We start from the raw sequence: 25523 nt of genomic DNA on the forward strand, positions 1-25523 counted from the left end.
TGTGTGTGTGTGTCTATGTGTGTGTACTCACTGCGTGGTTCTCGGGGTCCATCCACAGTGACTTTGATGGCGCGGTGGTAGGTGGCCACTTGCGGGGGTCCGGTGAACACGGTGATGGTCAGAGTGAAGCTTTTTCCTGCACACACACAACATCATTGCCCATGAGATTTACGAGATTCATAAAAATGTTTAATGTCACCTTCTTGAACTGCCTTTTTTTCCTATTTATTCATGAAAAATTGTTTTCTTTCCTCTATAACAATACCTCACTTGTTCAACTTCAAATCATCACCGGCTTTTCTCCCACTGAAGCCTTTGAATTAAAAAAAAAAGAAGAAGCAGCCACGGACCACCTCTTTTGATGCGTCTGACTGTGGGTATGATTTAGATTATTGAGAGAATGTGTTCCAGATTGTCCGAAAAGGCTTACAGCGATAGTTTATTGTTCAACAAGACAGGATCTTGCTCCCATCTGCATCAAAGTCCATGCAGCGGGAGGAAAGCTGCATCATACAGCGGGTCCGGTGCTTGTCTCCAGCTATGAGAAAGGCATCTCTTGTTAAAAAGAGACTGCGTGGGAGGAAAGTTTAAAAAGAAAGAAGAATCCTCGGGTGGAATAATTGACTGCAGAAATTAAGGGTATAGACTACTTTTTAATTCAGAGACAAGCCACATTTTCTACTTTTCTGTCTTTATTTCTTTTTTTTTTTAAACCAGCAATTATCCCAACAATAAAATAAAAGGCCTCACAAAGGCCAGAAAAGGCTCCGAGGGGAATAAGAAAAATGCCTCTTTTAGTAGAACAATTTTGGGAGCAAGCTGACTTTTAAAAATATTCTCAGTTCGTTCCATCTGAGTTTGAAAATGTAGAGCTTTTGATTTTCTCAATACAGCAAAAACAATTACATCAGCAGGCCCGTGCAAACAAGCCTGCTTGTGTGTGTCTGCTCCTCAACAATTAAACACAACAGCCATGATAAATACAGTATTACTCTATAAGCTTTATGTATCCTAAATGGTGGCGGGGATTGTTTGACAAATTGCCCCCGGGGACATGAATTGCGTGGTGGGTTTTTTTTTTTCATCCATCCCGCAGATCCACACCACGTGGATAATTATCTGTATTCCCTGGATTAAGAAAATTACAGCCACATCGCAACCGTGCACCGTGACGCAGGCCAGATGTTTCAGATGACACCCATGAACGTCAGTTGGCACAATGAGGGCACTCGCCGTACCCATACCTAAATGATTCCACATTTGGTCTTCTTGCGGTTTTTATCTTTGGAATAACAGAAATGAGGCCCAAATTTATTGAAATTATTCAAAAGCCATATTTTCAGAAACACATTGCATCGCTGTTTCCTATTTGAATCTCTGTGCAACATATTTGGTGACCTAGACGCAAAATAATTTATCACATTCACTAAAAAATAATAACATGCTGTCAGTTCTCAGTCACCTAGACGCAGAAATATGAGAAATATGATCCACTGTAATTATTATAAGCGAGTATGTTTCTGCAAATGGCATTACAGGCAGAATCTGTGCCATTCTCTCTCTCTCTCTCTCTTTCTCTGTGTGTGTATGTGTGTGTGTGTGTGTGTGTGTGTGTGTGTGTGTGTGTGTGTGTGTGTGCGTGTGCGTGTGTGTGCGTGTGTGTGTGTGTGTGTTTGCTGGTCGATGTATGTGTGCCTATGTGTGAGAGAGGGAGAGAAAAAAAAGAGAGAGAGAAATTCAGAGCCTGAGCTCACCTCGTCCGCTCCTGCCCACGAAGCGTAGGTCGTTAAAGCGGGCCACCTGGTTCTTCATCACGGCGGAGGCGTTCCTCAGCTCGGCCGAGTAGTTCTCATCATTCCCGGCCATCACGGTGACCAGAGTCCCGTCGGGGACCTCACCTAGAGCCACCACCTGCATGAGCAAAGCAGAGAAAGCAGGCGGTCACTCTGGGTCACCAAACCAAATGCTCACACTGCGCGCGTAAAACAGCATCCGCCTCCAGTAATATTAAGCACGAATATCTTTTCAGTTTGACCACAATGTCAACAACAAATACTGCATAAATTAGAGGGAGGGCTCCAACGTAGCTTTTTAACATTTAAATTTCAAAAATGTGTAAATTTCGTATGACATGCATTTTATTACCTACTCTTGTCCTGTTATTTATTTTCCTTGTTTTCTTATCTCAACTCAGCCAAGCACAGAACATGACAATACACATAACTAATATGCCACAGATATAAAGCATCTTACTCATATATGGCCTAATACAAAATAATTACTCAACAATTATTCAGATCTGTTGTAATTTCAAACATGTTGTTTACAATAATTTATATCCCGATTTATGATATTATTATTCAGGATGGTGCAATTTACAGCCAATAAATATTTAACTTGTCTGTACATTTTAATCTATACTTCAACCAACTACAAAATGCAAAAAACACAAGTTCTAGAGCTCAGTCTGATTTATAAATAAATGAAACTTAAAAATCTCCCTAAAAAAATCTACATTGTTTTTTTTAAATCCACAAAGCGTTTCTCACACATAAACTACAGTCAGAAAGTCAGCATGTACGTCATTTAAAAATAAAAATATTATAAAGGACAAAAAGAAGCCATGTGTCTTGCCTTGAAAGCCACGGGGAGCGTCTTGTTGCACCTCCAGTGAGACGGGAGGACGGAGCAGAGGAAGTTGGGGCTGTCGGTCCGGACCAGCTCGCCGGCGTGGTCTGCCAGGACGTCCACCACGTTCCTGGGGTCCGGTCTTGACCTGAGGGGCCCCGAGGTGGCCATGGCCCCGTTTCCGTCTCCAATCTTACTGCAGGGGAAGGACGTGGAGGGCGGCGTGAACCGTCTGGTGGTGGGCGGCTCTACGGGAATATGCATCACAACAGCTTGGGTCAGTGCCACCTGACTGGGTTGTATCACACGTGCGGGACTCTTTGGGGGGAACAACAGTTTGTTTTCCTCCGGACGCTGATGGTCTCAGGAGTCCACAGCGCAAAAGGATGGAGGCGAGAGCGCACTGAGTCTGAGTGAAAGAGTCTCGCTACCTTAACCGAAACAATCAACTGATAGCTGTGGGTTAGATCATCTGCACAGGATGTCAGCCCAGGAACACCAGGGTTGCTCTGTTTTTTTTCACAAACGCACAAACAAAAGCTCTCCAAACTCTCTCACAGTTCTGCGCTTGTCTTAGATCAGCGCTCTTATCTATCGCACGCTGATGGACACTTTCAGTCGCGTGTAAACAATAAATCAACACTACACACACTACTGGAAGCCTTCCGTCTAAATCTTAAAATGAATCTCTTAAATAATTTAGTCTCGACCAGGAGCGATCTCTTGGTAATGATCAGGTAATCCAGCCGTGATGTAAAAAGTAAAACAATCCAGCTGACTGGCGTTCGCGGCTAAACTTCTTTATAAAAAAAAAAAAAGAAAGAAGTGATCTCGACTAAACTTTGCCAGACGCCTCTTCAGATCTCACCAGCCTCCTCTGGAAATGCCGAAAAACTCTTTCTCAAAGCCGAATATCTAGAGTCAAACTGAAGCCGCAGACGTACATCAATGTCCTTTTTTCCTGCGTTAAAGTTCTTCCAACTTTATCCTCGTTGGATCTCCTCCTCTCCAAAAAAAAAAGCCCCCTCAAAAACACACACAACAGCGTTATTCTGGCGTTTACAGGAACTGTCCCGTCACTCCAGATGGATTTCCTTTAAAGTTATCCTTTAGAGCGGGGTTACAGGGCGCAAGAAGGAGCCGTGAGGCTGAACGGAGTGCAGAGTGCCGCGATATTATTTTACCCGAGTCATTTTAGTGTTTAGTGGTTGGGAGTGTGGAGATGATTTCCACCAATGAATCTGCTGGGTTGGGCTTTCATCAGACCAATCACACTCTGGTGCAGCCTTTTACTGTTGTTACACACTGAGTTGAATTATTGATACAGAGACACATTCTGCTTTTCTTTCTGCTTTTATACACCATACACATATATTAACAGAGAGGAAGAGAAACGATAAAAAAAGAGAGGATTTTTAAATTGTATGTATGTATTTATTTTGTATATGTAGTCTATTACTGAATCTGAATATAATTTGCTTTTAATATTCTCATCTTTGGACAGCGTTAGTATGAGATGAAACAACAGTGTGAGTTATTAAATGTGATTTTGAATTTAACGCTTAAAAAAAGAATGAATGCAAACCCACTTGTGCGTTGTGTGTGGGTTATAAGTGTGACTGGGAACATATGAAATAACTAATATAGATGCAGAATGAGCTGCACATGTATCCTCGTCACTGTCACAGCACCTGCTCTGACCTATTTTTATTAGAGCTGTTTATAATACATCTAGAGAAGAGTTTGGACTGCAGAGACCTGTGTTGTTATTGTCCTTTACTTCTTTTCAAGAGCTGTCACATCACACCTTCACTCCAGGTAAATAACATTTTTTCATAAAGTGAAATTATGGGCGTAGGAGATAGATCCGTATCGTTTTAATTTACGGGGTTAATTTAATAAGACAATCAAAACAAACAGACAAATGTCTTTTTTTTTTTTTTTTTTTTTTTTTGATACATCAAAGGACACAACAGAGCAATAAGCGTGTGCCAGAGGCTGAATTCATTAGGAACCTGAATGCTGCACATCAAATGACGGCACACCCTGCGCGCCCTCGGCCATGCTGCTTTCTGACACTAGTTGGCGCATTTGCCTTTTCAATCGCTGTCAGCTCAGTCAGACAGTCTGAGGCAGACATTTCACATCTGCTGCAGAGAAAAGGAAACTTTTATCTGTGCTCTAAGATAGACGGAAATCTGAATTAATTTCGACTTCATCCAAAACAGTAAAACGAATCCAGTTTTTTTTTTTTTTTTTTTTAGATATTTTTGTGATTGAAAGAAAGCCTGATGTCAGTTTTTAACTTCTTTTTTTTTTTGCTCTAATCACAATAAATTTGATTCTTTTTTGAGAAATGATATAAATATGAATGCGTTGAGGTTATTCGTTTAATAAGCGCTGTCTGAAGCCATGTGGTGTATTACAGTTTATATTTCCATCGCTGAGTGCACATTTAGAGGATTCAGTGGCTCCTTGTATTGTGTGACTTTTACTGCAGATGCTTCACTTCATTTATCTAGAAGTAAACACCGATTAAAATACTACTTATTCACTTATCTTTTTAAGGTCTGTTATGTTTTAAATTATAACAGTTTACATGATTTTTGGAAGTTTTTGCGACTTAACTGTTGCAGAAATATGTAAAGAAATCCCTTCCAGATTTAATATTAAAAAATACTTATATGATGAAAAATAATAAACGACACAAATTCAATCAAATCAAAACGGTAAATTAAAAAAATGAAAATAAACGTTTGAATCATCCATCTGGAATTTCGTTGTGGCGCGTTTAAAAACCATTCAATCAATCGATAACGCGCTTAATTTCCATGCGCGTGCACGTCTGCATCTGTGTGGTGGGTTTGAAGCTGTTTTTCAATTGAAGGAGAATAAATTAAAGGCAGGTAATTGGCGTCGGAGGGGCTTCAGATTTTCCTTTAATTTCCCCCCATCACACTGATCTAAGTCAGAGCCACAGACACACACACACGCACACACACACACACACACACACACACAGAGTGTGAGAGAGAGAGAGAGAGAGAGAGAGAGAGAGAGAGAGAGAAGCACACCAAAGATTACACAGCTTTAAAACAACATTAAAAAAAATTAGAGAACTGTGAACTGAAATTTCTAATTATGGAGGTGACGTTCAAATAACGTTTGTGCGTCATAGCTTGATTTCAAAGCAGTTTACGTGGGATCACACCTGTCCACAAACTTCACTTCACAGAGGTGATGTTTCAGTCCAGAATGCTCCAACACTTTAGTAAGAAAAGCAGAAAAAAATGTACATTTTTAAATATAAACCACATCTGAAAAATGTTTATCCAATTACTTAATTAAACATTTAATCAGCAGCATCTACTTTCTTCTCTTCGAACTTTTTTTTCTTTTTTTTCTTGAGCACCTCTTCAGGACTTTTGAGGTCACAGGAATATTAGTCTATAAGCTCATTTAAACACTCAGACACTCCTTGCTTATTATTTTGGAGATTCTAGGACAGTGGTTCTTGATGTGGGGTCTGATTGACTCAAGGGGGTTAGCAACAACATTAAAGAGACTCACTATTGTAATTGATTACACCAATTAAAGAATCATTAAATCATGATAACAAAGCAATTATCATTATCTCCATCTTCTAAATAACATCACAAGAGGAATTCTACTTAATGAGGTCCCTGAGGAGAGACGATGAGGCCTGAGGTGTGTCGATTTAGGTGTTTTTGACTAAAGGGGAAGCCCAAATCATTGAAGTGTATCCAACACTTGCACTAAAACCACTCTACATAACAAGTAGCAGTAGAGCAGCAGCAGCATCCCCACAATCTCAACTGCAAGAAGAAAAAAAAAATCACCTCTGATCAGATCACCTATGTGCAACCTCTATTTCAAATAAAGCTCAAATGGGACAATGACAATGCCGCAGATATTTTAGTCGCCCTCCTGCCCTAGTTCATTATTAATATGTGACCACACGCCCTAGCTATACCCTGCTCAGCTGTAATGTGCGCTCCGGGCGCCTGTCACATTTAGACCTCTGCATTTCAACATGCAGTTTCTACAGTTTCAGCCGCACAGGCATTTAGGACAGAGCCCGCCGTGCCCCTGAACGATTTTTAATGATCCGGGTGGGTTGAGCTTGAAATCAAGACAGAACTCCTGGAGGACACGTGAAACCCCAGACCCACCTCAAATAGGCCTCAGCATATACAATTTGTACCATCGAAGGATAAAAAAGGAAAATGGATCCTTCAGATATAAATCAAGAAATCACATCATTGTTTACTGATGGTGACTCTGTGAAAACTTGAGACTGAGAGGTTGCCTTCAGCTCTCTATCCCAGGCCTGAAATCTGAATGCATGCTCATAACAAAAAAAGGGCTCCCTGTGGTACCAGAAAGTGGTTTGTTGGCTATAAAGACACCATGAAGTCTTTCTGCAGTACCAAAAGCAATCTAAAAGGGACCTTTATGACACTTTAAAGAAATGTACAAAATTAAGTTTAACTAATAAGATTACTTGGAGTCTGTACAAAGACACACTTGAGATTTCTCCTCTTCTGTGTGTGTTTAAAAGCAGTGGAAACCCCACTTACTTTAGGTTACACATGTAATGAGTCAGATTGTAAAGGCTAATATGAGTATGATCCCCATTAAGCAGAGAAACCCATGGAAGCCTTTGGGGTCTGTAAACTTATACCTGACTCTAAATGCCACCCACACAGCTTTCAGTGCCACTTAAAAGTCACTTTGAAGATGGGGACAGTCTCCGATATGTGGAGATCCCTTTAAAGTTTTTCATTTTTTTTATTCTGAATATGATCCATTAGCCTGTGTAAACTCCTGGGCTATTTTCAGACTTGCACACATAAGCCTTTGGATGGGTAGCTATTCATTTGGAAAGGGGGCTATGGGGGCAATTAGAAATAGTTTGAGGTTCGGTGATGACATAAGACAAAGATTTCTATCTTTAGAGAAGCTGTGGCGGTCACACATTTCTGTACATTCACAAATTACAGGGCAAGCTTTGGCCCTCAACCCACCGAATGCATTCCTTCCGAAAAGTGTCTGCTCAAATTTCATCCGGGGGTTTCTGCTCAGTGGAAATATGAGTGTTCTGAATGGACGACTTCTATGAAATGGAGTTTTATTCCTCTCGGATTAAATTAGCTCCACTTTGGGGCTCGGGGTATTTTTTTGTATGAATGATGAATTCTGCGGTGGCTGTGGAACGCCAGGCTTGTTTACCCTTCCCTCCTTTTTTTTCTCTTTTTTTTCTTTTTTTTCTTTTTTTGCTGAAATGTAGCTCACTATGAAATGGACTTTTTCTGGTTGATATGACAAGAGTGTCTGTGATTAGACTCACAAGCATGATGTAAGTCACCAAAGCCATTTGTGCCAGTCCCCTCAAAGCCAAATCATATTCTAGCGTCGGAGTGTTTATATACACAAGTATATGGGGAAACTTTTAAACAACAGTGAGTGGGTACAGACTGTTTGGGTTTTGGGCTCTTGCTGCTCTGATGCCTGATTCTCTCTCAAATTTTGATTACATAATGTGTCAGCACATCACAATTGGTGGTCACTTTTGTCCATTTTGATGTTCAGACAGGAAAATATGAAACACATTGACCAATTTTGATCATATAAATTTGTATGTTATTTTTTCTCCACCAAGGCTGTCTGTGTTAGTTTTAATGATCACTGGAATGCATCTGTGTACTCAAACTTTGTTTTAAGTCCTAATGACCCTAAGAGACTTTATTTTTATTTTAATTTCTGTAGTTTTCCTCTACAGTTCACCTCTTGTAGCACTTTATATATCCAGTAACTCGTGAGTGTAGAGTGTCAGGCCCCAGTTCCAGATCCTTGAAGGCGTTCAGAGTATATATTACACTAAAAATGATGAAGAGTATGGTGACATTTCCAAACCCAGCAGCTAATTACTATGCAAGCGTGATGAGTTGAGATGCGGTAAGTCACCAGAGGAGACAATGAGCACATTCATCTCATGCATCTTTAATACTCTGCTTACATTTTATAAAAGGTGCAGAGTGGAGCCAAGGGCTTATTAAAGCCTTCTGAATCAATTGAGCAACATAATGGCTGTTGGGGGACGACTCCGACTCTGTTTTTATTTCTGTCTGCTGAATGTAAATGGGCTTCTTAAAGACTACATTCAATTTCAAACATGCCAGTCGCGTGTCTGTCTATCTATCTGTCACTTCATTTCATATTGAATGCATTATTGGAGAAGTTTGGTAGCGTTGCCACTTTGATGTTTCCCAATCCTCCAGAGCAGTAGTGGCAAGTAACTAAACGCATTTCCTTCAGTATATCCATTTGCTGCTATTGACAGCTGTTCTTACTGACTACTTTTCAGATTGAGATTTTACATTTAAAAAAACATAAAAGCAGAGAAAATACAATGCATTATTAAACCTTTTTGGCTTGTGTCTGTCAGATCAGATATCCATGAGTTGTTAGCAGAACCACCAAAGAAAGATTTCCCCTCTAAATCTCTCAGATGGCTTATTTTTGAATAGCTGTATGAGTCCCAAAGAGGTCAAATTATCCAGTATTTAAAAGATACTTTTTTTTCTGCTTCCCTAACCTTTTACCCATCTCACGACCCTACACATTTATCTTGTGACCCTTTGGAGGGGCTAAACCCTGGTTGGGAACCAGTGGACTTAACTAACAGTATATGAAATGGTTCAAACTAGCTCCGCATTGACTTAATTGATACAACAGTAAAATGCCATGTATGCATTGATGCATCACTATTAACAGTCTGATAGTGTCATATATTATAACATAACAGCCACAAGGGACATTTTGCTGCTTATGCTTCTTTTACTACTGCACTTGAACTGGTCACTTTTATCACACTGATACTTAAGTAAAGGATGTGAGTACTTCTTCTATCACTGCTCTAGAGGGGGCTGCTGCAGATCAGATTTGGAGAGTTTGCATATCTGATTGCAAGATTAAACACACCTCTCTAGCTCTTAAACTCTCAAAATCAGGACGTACTCCTTTTTTCTCCTCAGAGTAAAACGCCACGAAAAGACACAAGTGAGACAATCTGATGGGTTCACTGCGATCGGCTGTTCCGGGGTTGAACGTGGTCAGGCACCCCTCCTCCCTGTCCTTTCAGTGGCAGTTCAATGGCGCACACCACACCCCGAGGCAGGCGAGGGAGGCGAGGGAGAGGAGGGTGGGGGTGGTGGGGGGATGAGGGGAGGGGGGCTCGCTGTAAACCCCGGTGTCACGGTCGCTCCGCCCTCACATCATCCGTCGGGTACACTCACCCAACGATGACAGTCAGCAGCCTGTGATGTGGTTCGCAGGGCTGTTTATTCTTTGGAAACCCACTAAAAGTAGCATTGGATGGTAAGCTCACCAAAAGGCCCCAGTGCTATTATAGGAGCACTTTGGGTTGAGTTTTGATCTGGTGAGTTTGTAAATAGGGCCCTGCCTTGCTGCGGGGCACCACTTTTGGGTTATATTGTTTAGTGTGACCTGAAGGAAGCTTTTTGATATTGAGGGTGATTTGCAACCTGGAACAAAATGCAAAGTCCAAACTTGATATAACTTGTGGCCTTCTCAGTTGTATACTCCATGTTGAGATCAGTGTATGTTTTTCATAATACTGATGATGATGGACAAAAGCATACGAAATATACCCCGCTCTGCTTTTCTTCATCTCACTGAAGGACAGATTGTATTTTTTTCCAGGGTCCTTATTTACCCCAGAAAGTCAGTATAACTTTTAAATCTAAATGAGTCCCATAAATACGTCAACTCCCCTATTTTTTTCAGTTGTGGTTTTTAGTGTGAGCTATAATCATTTCTCATCTTTCTTTGTCTCTGTGTCTGTCTGTCTATTTGTGTGTAACGACGTACACACAGACACACGCAAATCCACATACACACACACACAAATGCACAGTGTTTCTCCTTTTTCTGGCGAGAGCTTCTGATGCAAGGACGGCAATCTGTAATCTGTAGTAATTGCATGTTGCAGAAAAACATTTTTCCGCTGTGGTAATCGCTGCAATATGTGCAGTTGCGTTGCCAAAGTGACAGCACCCCCACCCCCTACAGACACACATACACACAGGCGCGCGCACATGCACACACACACACACACACACAGTATCCTGACTCACTCTGACTTTGCCAAATGTGTCCAGTGAAAAATTTGGATACCGCTCCTCAGGATGGCTGAGGGACACAGACAGTAAGAGAGACAAGCAACTGTTGCATTGTGACAAACTGGTGATTGGAAAGCGTTACACAGTCACACACACTCCTACACACATACACATACACATACACACACCCACACCTGTGGCTCTGTCATGCTGCATTCACCTTCTGCAAAAGATTTACAGTTCCTGCCAGTGACAGTTTAACTGCCATGCAGCCCAAGTGCCAGAGCGCTGCCAGAGCCCAGCTGCCACACACAGATCAGGAGACCAATCTTTCAGAGGAGCCACATCAATTCACTCTCCCTTCTCTTTTAACAGCGACAGTATCAAACAGTGCAAGCAGGTGATAAAATTACCCCGAGCATGCCTATTACTAATGCACTAATATTTCTCATAAATACATCTTGGAGAATTGAGTCATTGAGTTCCTCCTGATTAGTGGAAGTTGAAGCCACATTAAATAGAGGGAGTGTAGTGACGGTCTGTGGCTGAACCATTGATGCATATTCATCAAACCATCGTCTACCATTTCACCACTTTGACACCAGTATCTACTCGGTTGGACTGCGGCGCAGGTTTATGAGGTCATCACCACTATGACACTGAGGGAAAACTACGGTGTGTGCTGAAGAAGACAGCACGGTTGACTTACTCATCTCATTCAGCAAATAATCTCTCTCACTCTCTCTCTCTCTCTCTCTCTCGCCCTCTCTCTCTCTCTCTGTCTACCTCTCTACCTATCTCTCTGACATTGCAGCTCGACAGCCCCACACATTTATGATATCATTACCCACTGCGTCATCACCCCTTTGCCCAACAGAGCCCCAAAATATGCCAGCCCAGTTTGGCTTTGTTACGTTGCTCTCTTCAACGTGTAACCACACACACCTAGTATAAGGACAAGTAATGCTCAGAGACATTTATAGATACACAGCACAGACACCAAGATTGCAACCAGACTGTGTGTGCAAACCTTTTCCTCTCTGGGCTGCTACTCTGACTGCTGAAGCCATCCAACCTCCCAGCAGTTGAACTTCCCTGTGTCTCTAATGGAGTCTCTCTGTCAGATCAAACAGCTCCCACTGACGAGGAGAGGAGACAGATCGCAGCGCTGGAAGCCGTTCAGTCTGACAGCCCGAACACGTTTGACTGGCAACGCAGCCTGTGTCTACTCTTCCATCGCTAGAGATCCCACACAAATATAGTAGCGCCACCAGAGAGGGGAAGAGGGGGTGAAGAGCGGGGAGGGGGTAAGGGAGCCCGAGCCTGTCGGCTCAGAAAATAAGTTGTGAGGCGTCCCTCTCACACAAAGGCAAAGCCCCATAGCTCAGTCTTTTCTCAAAATGAAATCGCATGTGAGCCGAATATTAGGAAGTGCGCATGGCTTCCAGCAACCACCAAGCCATTATAGCAGAGCCTGTAAACCACATTTTCACCAGCAGACAATGCCCCTTTGTGCTTGTTGTGTGGCTGTCCCCTCTCACTGGAACCCGAAGAGAAACCCTGCACATTTTAAAAAAAAACTGTGGAGATTAGAGTGAAGATGTGAGAAAAAATGACGACGAGCAAGATCCAGAGGGATGAATGAAGAGGAGTGTCAGTTTTAGATCTCTGGTTAATTAGTGGCAGTCATGTCAGGAGGGGCAAGTAGGACAGTCTGCCCTCATTTAGCCCCATGGTGAGGAGGACCTTTGATGTGGTTGCACATGGAATGCTGTTGTTCATTCCTCCCTGCAACAAAAGCCACGTTTTTATTTTTTGAGACTAGGTCGCAGTTACTTCAAACTGCGAAGGAACACGGTGAGGTATGTAATGTATGAAATGTATGGTATGAACGCTAACCAGCAAAACACAAGACAGAGAGATGAGAGTCTGCCAGCCGGGCGCTGCGCCAACTGTATTGTTTTAGCTGTATTGTGTATTGGTATTCAAATGGTTTTGAGATGGAGACAAACCTTCTTATTAATGTCTGCCGTCTGTGAATGCGTGACACTACTGCATACACACATTCAAGCGTTATATAAACACATACAAATACACAGCATGTACACTTTTCCAACTTTTCCAACTACACTGTTTGTCCCTTTCAACTCTTTTCATCGCCGTTAAGGGACCCTTTCAACAGGGGTCATTCCAGGTTCTGTCACACTCATTCAATTGCAAATGGACTTCAAAGAGGCCCCAAATATTACATTTGCATTTATTTCCCTCTTCAGAGGGGTTCAGCCTCCCAAACACCATCTGACTCACCGCAGAATCCAACTAGATTCAAGCAGGAACCTGGTTTCCTGACAAGTGTCCATGCCACTTTCCTCTGCAGACGTGAGACAACTCTTGGAAAGTACTCGGCTGGGCTTTGGGGTTTTTCATCATAAAGAAACAAGGGTGTGGTGACTCTCAGCCTGCAAGCCAAGGAGCTCAGGACAGCACTCAGATGCATAATACTGTCATCCCCTATAAATCCACTATTAAGCACAGTAGGTGATTATTGTCAATCATTCCAATTGATTTCATATTAAATCAGACGAAAATGAATCACCTCAACATGCAATGAGCCTTTCTGGAGCAAGTGCAGAGTCGCTGTGTTGCATGCAACTGTTTTTCTGTCATGTTTTTGGGCTCGATTCCCAGTTCTAGATTAAGCAAACCTAATTGGAGGCAAAACCTTATTTTCAATCTCTCTATTCAAATCATTGCAAGAGTCAAAGGCTTGACTTCATCGGAGTCTAGGAAACAACCAGTGTGTCCAAAGCGACTGAATGTTTCCTCTCATCAACTCTATCACTAATCAGTAGTGGCGTTGCTCATGTACAGTTAGCACCCCGGCCACGTGGAGCTTGAGTAGTAAGGCAGGACTTTTCTCTCTTTGACTCAGAGCTTGAGGCGTCCATCGAGGCTTTGCTGTAACTGCACACTAATCCCCTGATTGCTGTGTTTAGGCCCGGCACGTCGCTGCTCCACGTCAAGGCGGCCACGGTTAACGACGAGCTAATGACACAACGATGACAAGGAGCGTTTGTAAACCCAATCAGTAGCCTGGAGTCTGGCTGCCTGGTGATTAGGTTAATCAAACTATATACTGACTGAATGACTGGCTCACTGTCTGCCTCTTATGTCATCACGCTGATTAAAGGGGAAAAGTTGTGTTCAAGTCCGTCAGGCCCTCTAACACAAACGTCTCTCTGCCAGGTTGGCAGTGTTAGCGCAGCTAGCTGTCATGCAAGTGTGGCTCCAAAAGTTGGGGGTTATGGGACCAGAGGGGACTCCCCATTAAAGTGAGAAATTAAACCAAGATTTCACTCATTTTAACATGCTATCTAACAGCAAAAATTGAGCTCCTTACTTCTTTTTTTTTTTAAATCAAACGGTGGGGTCATGGTTAAACCTCTAGGTCACACTTAGATTTCGTGGACAGTAAATTCAACAAGGTTGTATCTCACAGGAAATGCTCGCTGGTTAGAGTCCTGTTAGTGTAACCGCAGGACACAGTAGTCGGTTAAATATTTTTTTAAGCGCAGGACGCAAATTGGCAGTTTATAAAATCAAGAAAGCAGTCACTGATATTTTTCAGTTAAGTCCCCTGCTGTTTAGTCACCATGTGGGTAATTCTGCTGGACTAAGGCATCAGGAGACCATATGTTAGTCCTGACCAGCTATTACGGTGAGGTCAGACAGGATTTAGGAGGGGGGAAAGCGTCACGGTCATCATGTTGACATGCCCTGCTCCTCTCTGACTCAGCACTGGGAAAAAACATCATGCGATGACTTTACTGCGTGTCTGTGAGCATGTACACACAACAGTTGCAGTTTCATTTGCGTATACCATGAGGGACCTTATGTGTCTGCACATGTGAAGGCCACGTCTGGGACCGTGAGAAGAGTGTATGCAGCAGACAGAGTGACCTCACAGCAGACAGACTATGGTGAAGAGATGGAGGGGCCACTTCTGCTGCGCAGCTGACGGGGAATCCCTGGCATGGTGTTTCCTACTGAGCTAATACAGAAGTGAGCAGCTGTAGAGAAAGTACAAGCTGGCTGGAGTTTACTTCAGGGCAAAATCTGCTGCAATACTAGGATGATAGATTGTTTTATGACTTCTGCATGTTTTTTTATGTGTAGGAAGGTAGAAAAGAAGCAGCGTAGAAGTAAGATATGCAAATATGGGTGACACTTGTGGAGGAATGAGATAATTCCGTTTTATACTTAGAAGAATAGTTGAATATTTTTGGAATTGTGCTTATTTGAGACAACAGAAGAATAAAAATGACATTTAGTGATTTTTATACTTTAGTTTAAACAAATGAGATATAGCATGATAATATGTGAGCTTCAGAGATGCTGATAGGTTGATTTTGTTAACTTTAGATGGGGCTTTCCTGTCTTTATGCTAAGTTAAGATAACCATTTCCTGCCTGTAGCTTCTTATTGAACTTGCACATAAAATAAGTGATATCAATCTTCTCATCTAACTCTCAGTAAGAAGGTCAACATTTCCCAGAATGATCAATCAGTGTTTAGTAACAACACAAATGATAATGCTAAATGCTTAGATTTGCATCCTGCCTCCACAGCGCTTAGTAGGAAAGTACAATTAGGTGGGCCATTACTGGTGCAGTTAGTAGTGCCATCAGTTATTTGTAACCCCTGATGAATAGGACAAGAGAAAACTGAAATCCCATTTTTGAAGTGCTGTCTCTACAAAATCAATTCCCTGTGGTTAAAGTTGTGCTTGAGGGGAGGGGAGAAGCAACCCAAAAACATGTTTTATTGCAGCAACGACAATTAACTGTATGTAAACAAGTCGAAAAAAGAAATCTGGGAAAATAGGAGGAAAATGGAGAATCAGAAAACATTTCACAGCCTGCAGCCTCTCACATCCTATCATTATCTGCATTTTTCCTCCACCGTAATTAAGTTTTTTCTTTATTGCTTATGGGAAGAGGGATAGGCTATAAGGATGTTTTGAGCATGATTAAAGTTAGTCATAATGAAGTGAAGATTCAGTCTGGAGGAAGGATTTTTGTCTGTGAAAAGCATTCCTTTTAATCCTTTGATGGTGACAGAATGAGTTCCTCTGGGCCTCAGATCTTTGCTAAACTTTCACACATGATAAAATAAAAACCCTGCCTTCCTCCTGTGTTCCATCTAAGAAGAAAAAAAAAGAAAGGAGAAAAGTTGCTGTCCGCTGATATGTTTCTGAACATGTGGGATCTCCATAAGTTTGAGTCATTTTATGTGCTGCCGACGAGACCCATGCCTGCCCATTAAAGTAATTTGTGGCTTTGAATGTAACTGTAATGTTAAAAACAAAAGTGCACTGCAATCGACGTTGTGCTTAGTCACGGGCAGTTTTTGCTTTTCCTTCTCTTGCAGCAACAAAAAAGGATGTTGTTGACAACATCTGTACAGGGAGGGGTCTAAACAATGAGTCTTCTTCATCTGAGTCAAACTCAGGTCACAGCTCTCTAATTGTAGCTGCAGACCTAAAACCCAACTAAACATACGATGAAGCAAATGTTTTATGCCAGGTTTCACTATGCATTGTTTATCTTTTTTCCCGCTTTGTCGAAAATTGCAAGCAAATTCCATACACCAGAGTAATTGCTGCATAAATTTAGGTTAATAATACATAAATTAGCTTACAATAATACTTGTGTTTTTTCTGCAAACCCAGCCTCACCATATAATAAGCTGTGGGGCAGGCCTGTGGTTTAGGGCGTAGGTTTAAAACAAAATTAAGAAACAGAAAATTGAGAGAAAGGCTTTCCCTTAATTTGGTTGTCCACCATGCAAGAGCAATGAGATCATGAAGAGTCCAATAACAGTGATGTGGATTTAATCATTTTAACGTAAGGCTTTATATGAAATATTATCAGCTCATAAGTGAAGCAAATTAACCGTAAAGAAATGACTCATAGACGTGGAAGAGCTTCATCCGGTATGGGCATTACTTTTTAGAAATCAAGCTAAAGAAGAATTTTATATTCTGATCATTTCCACCTCGTTATCCAATTATACAAGTTTTTTTTTTTTTTTGAAGTCTGCATATTTTCCTGCCTACATGGAGTTTGTTCCTGAAGGTCCCAATTAAAGAAACTGGTCTAGACATAATAAATTCCTCTAACATCACTTGCATTATATCTGGACATTTGTGTCCCTCATACCAATTATTTTTAACCGCCACTCTCTAATTATCATGTAAGACTATAGGACATATTCACTGCTTTTTCCTGTTTCATCTGAGGATGATCTCAGTGAATGTGTTCCGCATACATCCACTGAGTTCAGCTCTCTCACAGCTGCCACGCACAATCAGATCACAGAGTTTAACATGCAGACTAACTCTGAGTGAACTGTGTTCAAGGGGCTGCGACGCCGAGCTGGCTATTCTTCTTGCCTGCTTGGCTCGACACCAGCTTCAGATCACATTTGCTGCGTTAGAATCGTAGGAACATACGGCGCTATGTCCAGGCCCCCCCCCACCCCACCCCCACCCCTCCTCCTTCAGCAGTGTTTGTTGATAGAAGTTGTTCAACCTTTCAAAACACTTTTTTCCCCCTTCCCCCTCCAAGTTAGAGAAACCTTTACAGCATAAATCTATATTATCAGATTGGCTGTAAAGAATCTGGCCCCTGTGGTTGCTTGCCGACCACCAGAAAATTGTATTTACTACTACACTTAGCACGACTCTAACCTTGACCAACGCAACACTAAGCATGGTGGTTAGAGCCAAAAGTGTACAGGGGTGGAGGAAGGTTTGGAATTAGTCGACCACATAATCAGTACACCCCTTCTGCATAGTCTACCTGGAAGCCATCTTACTGGCAAACCCTGAAAGTGTTCCCCATAAAGTCGCGTTGACAGACGGTGAAAACGGCGAGACGGACCAAAAAGTAAATAAGTACCTCCAAAACGTTTACAGCCCTAATCAAGTCCAGAGCGTTTCTTCTATCCAATATGCCTTCAGAGTTTTATAAATAGATATTATGCTCAGCTAAATTGGAGACAGGATTTCGCCGCTCTGTGGCTGTCATGAGTTTTCTATTATTTGCTTTCACTTTAGAATATTGAAACTCTTAATATCTGGTTACAGATTTCAGCTCGCTCAGCCAGTCCTTGTGTTTTGGCGTCACTCGGGGGCCTCACACTCAGCGGGATTTTGAATGGGCTCCAATCAAGCATGTTAATTTAAGAGAGGAGAAAAAAAATCTTCACCATATGACTGTGTTATTAATAAATTCACCAGAGGCCAGCCATATGCTCTGTCAAATTTATTGCCTTTTTCTTTTTAGAGCTACTGTATAGTGCCTTTTTATTTGTCAGTGGTTGTGAGCTTTGAAATTCATCTTGAGCTTTATCCGCTGTTAATGATTCATTTTAGCGCTGCGTGCATTTAAAGTGTCTTTTTCTTTGCACTGTGCATGTGTCTCTCAGGCTTTTCCCTCCCCAAAAAACGTGTTGAACAAACCAGACCACCTCCCAGAATCCTCCAAAATAACCTTGCTACAACTGTGGTGAGGCATGGCACGTTTCTCACACACAAGCCCTCACTTCCATTCATGCAGCGCAATAAGCCAAACATATAAAACCATTCCCACCCTAATAAACCAGGGCCTTTTTCTTTGCCACAAAGGGAGCTGGCTCCCAAGAGCGTAACACTCTAAAACGGACCCCTGTATAAAACAGCCTGCAGGGAACACGGCGGCCCTTCCAAGCGGAGGGAAATGCGGTGACAGAAACCGAGCCAAGGATATGACCCACCACACCGGTCCAATCACAGCTGCTATAAACCAGGTACCCCACCTGATGCAAGCACTGCCAATATGTCAGGATCAGAAAACTCTGTAAACTTTATACAATTCAGCTTCACATGGGGAAAGTCCGCTGCTTTTTTTGGAGCCTCATGCATTTTTTAAAAAGAGTGTAAAAGTGTCTCAGAAATGTTGCTTTCTGATAAATAGTGTTGCTGCTGTGTGGGGGTTAGCAGGTGTAGCCTCATTGTGGTTATTATCAGTGAGCTGCAGCAGCACTGTGAGTCTGCATCAGATTAACGCCTGGTTGACACAAAACTCTCCATCTCTCTTTCTCTTTCTGTCTGCTAACGGTCAGACTATTAACTTTGTCTTGTATGCTATACTGAGCTATGAGAACAGCAGATGATCAGTCTGCTCTCTTAGTGACTTGGTGTGCATGTGTCATATGTTTTATGTGAGTGTGGGTGTCTGTCTGTCTGTCTGTCTGTGTGTGTGTGTGTGTGTGTGTGTGTGTGTGTGTGTGTGTGTGTGTGTGTGTCTCCGAGCTTTAGCAGAGGACTGAGGTTTCTGAGGTGAGGCGTCCTCTCGCTTCTCACGCGAAGTGCATCTGATGTTGCACATCACATGCTTACATGTGTTCTCTGCACTGTGAGATAGGCTGACATGTGTAAGACTTACTAATATAACACCTACAGACTCAGGGTGCTTTTACTGTGCTGCTGATATATATTTTAGATAGTACTGGCTTGTTATCATAAATTAAATGTCAAGGTGTCACAACTGACAAAGATCAAAATTGTTTTATTTTTTATCAAGAATTCTTTTTAGATTTTTATTTGAATCACTCTTCATTATCTTTTTTTTTGTTCCATCTCTTAAATAAATGAAACGTTGCTTACAGCTGTATTTCCTGACTTCTGAAGAGATGAGTACATTATTTCCATGAGCTTCATGTCACACAGTATTAAAGTCAGAGCTCGGGCAGCCAGACATTTAACAGTCTTCTTGATTTTCTGTAACCATTCCTCTTAATTTCAGTTTGATTTGAGTCTAAAAAAGAGAACTTTAGCCAAATTGCTCTGCCTGTGTAATGCAAGTTGTTAAACTAACCACTGGGGTATTTTGCTTACATGAGGTAGTCCCGATTCGAAATGCTTTCAGATTGAATTGGAGGATTTAATGACTCTTGGTCTTTGTACTCTCGCAGTTCGGTTTCAGTCTCCTGACAGAATGAATTGTAAAAGGATATTACATGTTCGCTAATGATTTCCAATGGTGATTACAGCTTTAAATGCTTGTCTCTTCTCTCCCCTCTTGCCCTACTGTCTCACATGCCGTCTCTGTGCTCTGGTGGGGCTGAAAATCAAGCACCCCCCAAAAAGCACATAATGTTAGAAGTTTAAACTGCTTAAAAAGCCTGATGGACGCCATCCATGAAACCTGAAGTCAGTGACACACTGATCTGTAAACAGTGAGGAGATAAAAGGATGCAGATCCAGCGGTTATAGAGAAGAAAGGGTGAAAAGGCCTGAGACTTGTCAGGAGGAAACTATAAATGCCTGGGTGTCTGTAGAAGCTGTGAGAACACTGGAACATCATCCGCTATCACTGCGGTTCCACCAAGGATATCAGAGGATTGTTCTCATGTGAGCCACAGATGTACTATATACTGTGTGTGTGTGTGTGTGTGTTTCAACTGACTGTCTGTGTCTGACTGTGTGCTAGTGTGTGAGGCTCCAGAGATTTTAAGATATTCTCTGCAAACAATTAGGAGCTGGTAGTGTTTCTCCTGTGGCTGTCTCTAATTAACACTGCAACGAGGCCTTAATTGGGAAGGAAATTTTGTTTTTTTCTGCTGCCATTCGGTGGCTGTATCAGCGGTTGTGTGAGGAACAGCAGGAATAACTGTCCACCATCACACTAACAACTTGTTTGTCAAGGCTGACTACTTAATGTTTCACTGTTTTTCAAAGGGGCTTATCATCAGTTAGAAGGAATTCAACACAAAAGAAGTTCAAATTGAAATCAAGTATTATTATTACGCTTATTTCTCATCAATATTTCTCGCCTTCGTCTTTGCGCGCACTCAAGAGCTTCCCTATTTCCAAGTAAAAGCCGCCTGATTGGAATTGCGATGGCAACAAATGGCTTCTTCATTGAGGGCTAGTGTTCAGCGTCGCCAAGTATAGTGCACTCACCTCACCACATAGACCAAAAGTACCTCCTGGAAGTAAAGCAGAGTGCGAGAGCTTAATACGTTTTTTGTTTTTTTTTCTCTTTCTCTCTTTGCTCTTTTATTGTATTGGCGTGTTCCAGTAAAAGGCCCAGTCACATGGAGCCTCTGAGCTCGTATTCTCACAGAGAGCGCCGAGTTATACTTGATAATGAATGTCTGTGGTGAGAATCCCATTATGGTGCTACTCCATCAAGCCTACAGAAAACACAGGAGCAGAGAGGCAAAGGCCTTTAAGGGCCCTATCAGTCAACTAGAGGAGGGCTACCGTGCAAATCAGATCCTCCTTTATAAACCTCCCTCAGTGCACATCTGAGTGTGTGTGTGGACAGATAGACAAATGCATTGACACTATGAGAAGCGGCAAGCTGTCACATTTGGACGTCTTAATGCGTTTTTGTCAAAACAAAATAGACGTACAGTTGTCAAGCTGACAAATGCCCATTCAAAACAACTGAACAGAAGGTGGGATGATGGAGGGAGGAGGTGGAGGAGGGGGGGGGGGGGGGTAGAGTGGAGTGGAGAGAGAGAGAGGGGAGGATCAGCACTCACCTCTGAGTAGACTGCTGCTGTAGTTGGAGAAGGAGTCAAAGATGCTGTTGGATGCCATGACAGGGAAGCCAGAGCGGTGTGAAGCCCTCACTGCAGTTGATCTCCACCGACCTTGGAGAGGGAAAGCAGGATTGAAACACAGATCGAAAAAGAGCACAAGAAAGAGAGAGAGAGAGAGAAAGAGAGAGGGAGAAGGAGAGCACAAGAGGACAAAACTCCTGGAGCTCAGAGCCCGCTTGCAACCAAGAATCTAGGGTTTGCGACTACCGCAGGAATCCCAAGCCACAAGCCTGCAGAGAAAGAGCAGCAGCATGTGTTAGTAGCAGCACCAGGGGAGATTTGAGAGAGAAGTGGGGAGGAAAGAAAAGAAGAAGCAGAATGAGGAGGCAGTTGAGAGAGAGAGGGAGAAGCAGTGGGCACTTTAAAGAAGCAACAGCAGCATTTGTGTCTTCAGGTGTTTGAGGTGGACTCACCAGGGCTGGAGATGAGAGGGGGCCCTCCAAACGGAGACCGGGTGTTGGAAGCAGGCCGGTGAGGAGGGCTGGATTTGTGGTCCTCTGTCACACGGCGTGCTGAAGGTCTGAGGTTAGCCAGCTAGCCTGATAGCGTGGTCTGTCTGTCTCTTTCTCTCACACGATGGTGGTGGCCTGACTGGAGCGTCAGTGCTAGTAAAAAGCTAAAAGCCACAGTGTATCTGCATCCTCCTCGCCATCCTCCACACAGACGCACACTCCCCTCCGTGAGTGGTGGAGCCCACATCACATGTCACGTGAGGTCACCGGGCCTCTCCCTCCCTCCCTTCCTCTCCTATCGTCTTTGCTTTTTCTCTGGTTTCTCTGCTTCAGTTTTTACTTTCCATGCTTCTCCTCCTCTGACTCGCCGTCTTCCCCTCTCACTTTTCATTGGTCATCCAAGTTTTGGAAACGTTCTATTTTCTTTTGAGTTCAAACCAGGCAGCGGCCTACGCCACTGTGGCTCACTAAAGTTTGCACAGAGCGCTCAAACCACTGCAGAAGAAGTGGAGAGAGGCATTAAAATGTATTGAGCCAAACACAAACACATGAAAGAGGGAGAGACAGAAGCGCATGAGATGAAGAGCAAGAGAAAATGAGAGATAGCTGTGGCTTTTGCCACTGCCGGGAGACAGGAAAGGAGCAGAAAGTGTTGAAGAAAGTGTTGTGTCTCTAACTGCTTTACAGCACTGAGCGAGTTGTTCTTTACTGTGTATGTATGTCCTGTGCTAGTTTTATGTTTGTGTGACTCACAGCACATCTGTGTTTGTAAGAACCGGTGGTTTTGGGCCTGCAAAACCTCCACCCTCACTTACCACTTGATAGTATCATAATCTTAGTCTCATTAGAAGCAGCAGTTCCAGTTGCTCGACTCTGACTGGCTCGTCTCCTCTCTTGTTCCCCCTTGTTTCATCTTTCTTTAACTTTTCTTATCTTCCATCTCTCACTCACACCTTTTTTTCTGTCTCTCTTTCTCAATTTCTTTTATATTTGATCTTATCATGCTGCCACATGAGCACACCCCAAGAACATTTACTTCAGTTCGACTTCATCTGTATTTTGATTGAAAATGTTCTGTTTTAATTATATCTTTCTATATTTGACCTGTGCTTCCCTGTGCTGTATAAAAAACATATTTGTGGGCTCGCTATCCCACTCTGAAAGTGCAAAGCGATTTAACCTGATTGTGGTTTTCACACTTTTTCATTTTCTGGGTTAAATTTTAGAACGGAAAAGTTGTCACTGATGTGGCTAATACTTATATTACTTGTACTGTATCAGCCAGAGATTTGATTTTGTATGAATGTCATTCTTGCTTTCAATTTTTGGTATTCAAGCTATTTAGCTAAAAGATTGCAGGTTGTGAGAAAAACAGGAAATGATTCATGATTCTTTAGATTCATATAGAAATGAAGTGACGCGCAGTGACAAATGTACACTCAGAGAGAAAGACCGACTTGTTGCTGAGATGTTGTTAACCTGACAATCCTGCAGTACTACATGTGTATGTGTCTGTTTGTTGTGTGTGCAAGTGCACAAATCACTGGCATTTGCAAAGCTGTGGTATCCACACTTCCTCTCTCCTTTCTCCTGTCTCTCAGTGACACACTGACCATGTCTGGCCACGGGACAACAGACCCAAACCACTGTCTGGTCACTCATGTGACCCAGTTGCTTTCCCTAGAAACCTGTGTGTGTGTGTGTGTGTGTCTGTGTGTGCGTGTAGCTGTGTGTATGTTTCAGTTTCACACTGCTTTGTGTATGGATGTAAGCCCACGTTGTCCTCTGCTAATTGCCGGACAAATGTGCAACATGGACCACAGCAAGTGTTTGTATGTGTATATACCGTACCATGTTCTGAGTGTGTGTGTGTGTGTGTGTGAGAGAGAGAGAGAGACAGAGAGAGAGAATGAGAGAGAGAGAGAGCTTGCCGCTCTTCCTGGTAGCCCGCACTGCCCTGTAAATGAGCAGTTGCCGTTGAGTTAGGCGGCAGCGCGGGCTAAATGACACGGCGTGTCGGCAAGTGTGGCCGAATGCTGAGGCCACAGCCGTGGCCCCAGGGCTTTTATCAGTCCGTCCACGCGGCCACTACAGGCCTCTGACTTAACCTCACACACAGCGAGGCTTCCTCTTCTAACACCTCTGCTGCCTCTCGACATGGCCTCGGCCCTGGCCTGCCAGCCCAGGGACAGATTACAGCTCTGTTTCTCTCTGCTGAACAAGAGGTACTGCTGTCATACAGGCCCACATGGAAACACTGCTGTCTGCAAGGCCACAGACATGATGACTAAACCTGTGTGCTGAATTATACTTCAGTCAGTTTCATTAGCTAATGTCCTGAGGAGAGAAATAGGAAGCTGTAAACATTTGCAACTTTGTTTTTTTGTTCTCAACAAGCCGGATCCAGTCTCTTTATATCCAGCCCAACTGGTATAGTTGGTCTGGAGTATTTGGAGTGGAGGGTCTCTTCAGGGTTCAGACCTGGTGCTTGTTTAGAAAGGGGGATGCTCACAAGTGCAGTCACTGGTTTTACAGTTCAGAGGCTTGTGGTTGTTTCAGTTTATAATCATTTAACATGCATGTATTTGTGCAAGAGATTATTTGAGACATGTTGCTGGTAATAATTCATGTTGTTTTGTTTTTCAGATTTCATTTAAGTGAGAAATATATTTCTGTGCTTGTTGTCTTCACAAGAAGAGGCTGTTTCGGATTATTGTCAATTTCCTTATTTTTGTCCACTTGTGGAGAGAAAAACGTTGCATCTGGATTTTCAATGAGGAATAGAGAAAAGCAAAACAAATATAGGACCATCCCACAGCATTGTGCAAGAATGGGAATTGGCTCCATTGTAGTGTAGTCCAAACTTGACATTTGAAGAAAGCGCTGGAGTCAAGGCCTTTTCCTCAGTCCTCAGTTCGCTCTGTGTTTTTCTTCTTTGTCTAGGTAAACATCTGCTTCATGTTTTGAAATGTATCTCATGGCTTTGCACTGCCCATGACCGTGAGGGGAAAATAGTCTGAAGATCATTGTGGCCGTCTTTCACTCAATTCTTTTTTTCCCCTGCCCAGGCCTTGTTTATCAAGCCCCTGTATTTAAGCTTAATATAACTCCTGTTTTGCTGAGAAAACTGTGGTGGTTTAATCACTGTCAGTGGTCCTACGCCTCTCGGGTGTGGCTCGCGAGGCAAAAAGGACCCAGTGCGGTCGTGCGTCCAGCTGCAAAGGGGCTTATTTTGTGGTCTAAAAATTGCAGGCTTCCCCATATGTTCCCCATAAACGTGGAATGCAGCGTGGGACTTGAGGAGGCTTTTATAATGAAGTGGCCGTCATTGCATCAAACACCATGGTCCTTCCTGCCTCTCGGATAGGCCATGAGAGCCCGTTTTTTGGGCTGCATGCACAGGTCCAATGTCCTCACTACTCACTCACACCTCATACTGCCCATTTTCTTCAAATTATATTACACAGGCTCATTTCAGTTCACTTTCACTACCGCATACTCATAATCTATTCTTATAACTTCCACAGGTTGTAAAATAAACAAGAACAAGAATAAAAAAAGACAGATTGAAGTGGAGTCCCAATTCAGTTCACTTGAAACTTTTATCTGTGACGAGACACTT

General features: G+C 42.7%; 1 protein-coding gene across 3 annotated transcripts in view; it reads right to left on the reverse strand.

Moving 5' to 3' along the window:
• Positions 1-3402, reverse strand: part of runx3 (RUNX family transcription factor 3) — a 28468-nt gene extending 25066 nt beyond the window's left edge. For all 3 annotated transcript variants that reach the window (XM_053335263.1, XM_053335262.1, XM_053335261.1), the window contains exons 1-3: positions 2635-3402; positions 1755-1911; positions 32-136 (exon numbers count right to left, since the gene is read on the reverse strand). In XM_053335263.1, coding sequence (XP_053191238.1) covers positions 32-136; positions 1755-1911; positions 2635-2892 — 520 coding nt within the window. In that variant the 5' untranslated portion in view covers positions 2893-3402. The remainder of the gene's footprint in view (positions 1-31; positions 137-1754; positions 1912-2634) is intronic.
• Positions 3403-25523: the final 22121 nt, after the last annotated feature.

The sequence above is a fragment of the Scomber japonicus genome, chromosome 16, assembly GCF_027409825.1.
Source record: "Scomber japonicus isolate fScoJap1 chromosome 16, fScoJap1.pri, whole genome shotgun sequence".
Lineage (NCBI taxonomy): Eukaryota > Metazoa > Chordata > Actinopteri > Scombriformes > Scombridae > Scomber > Scomber japonicus.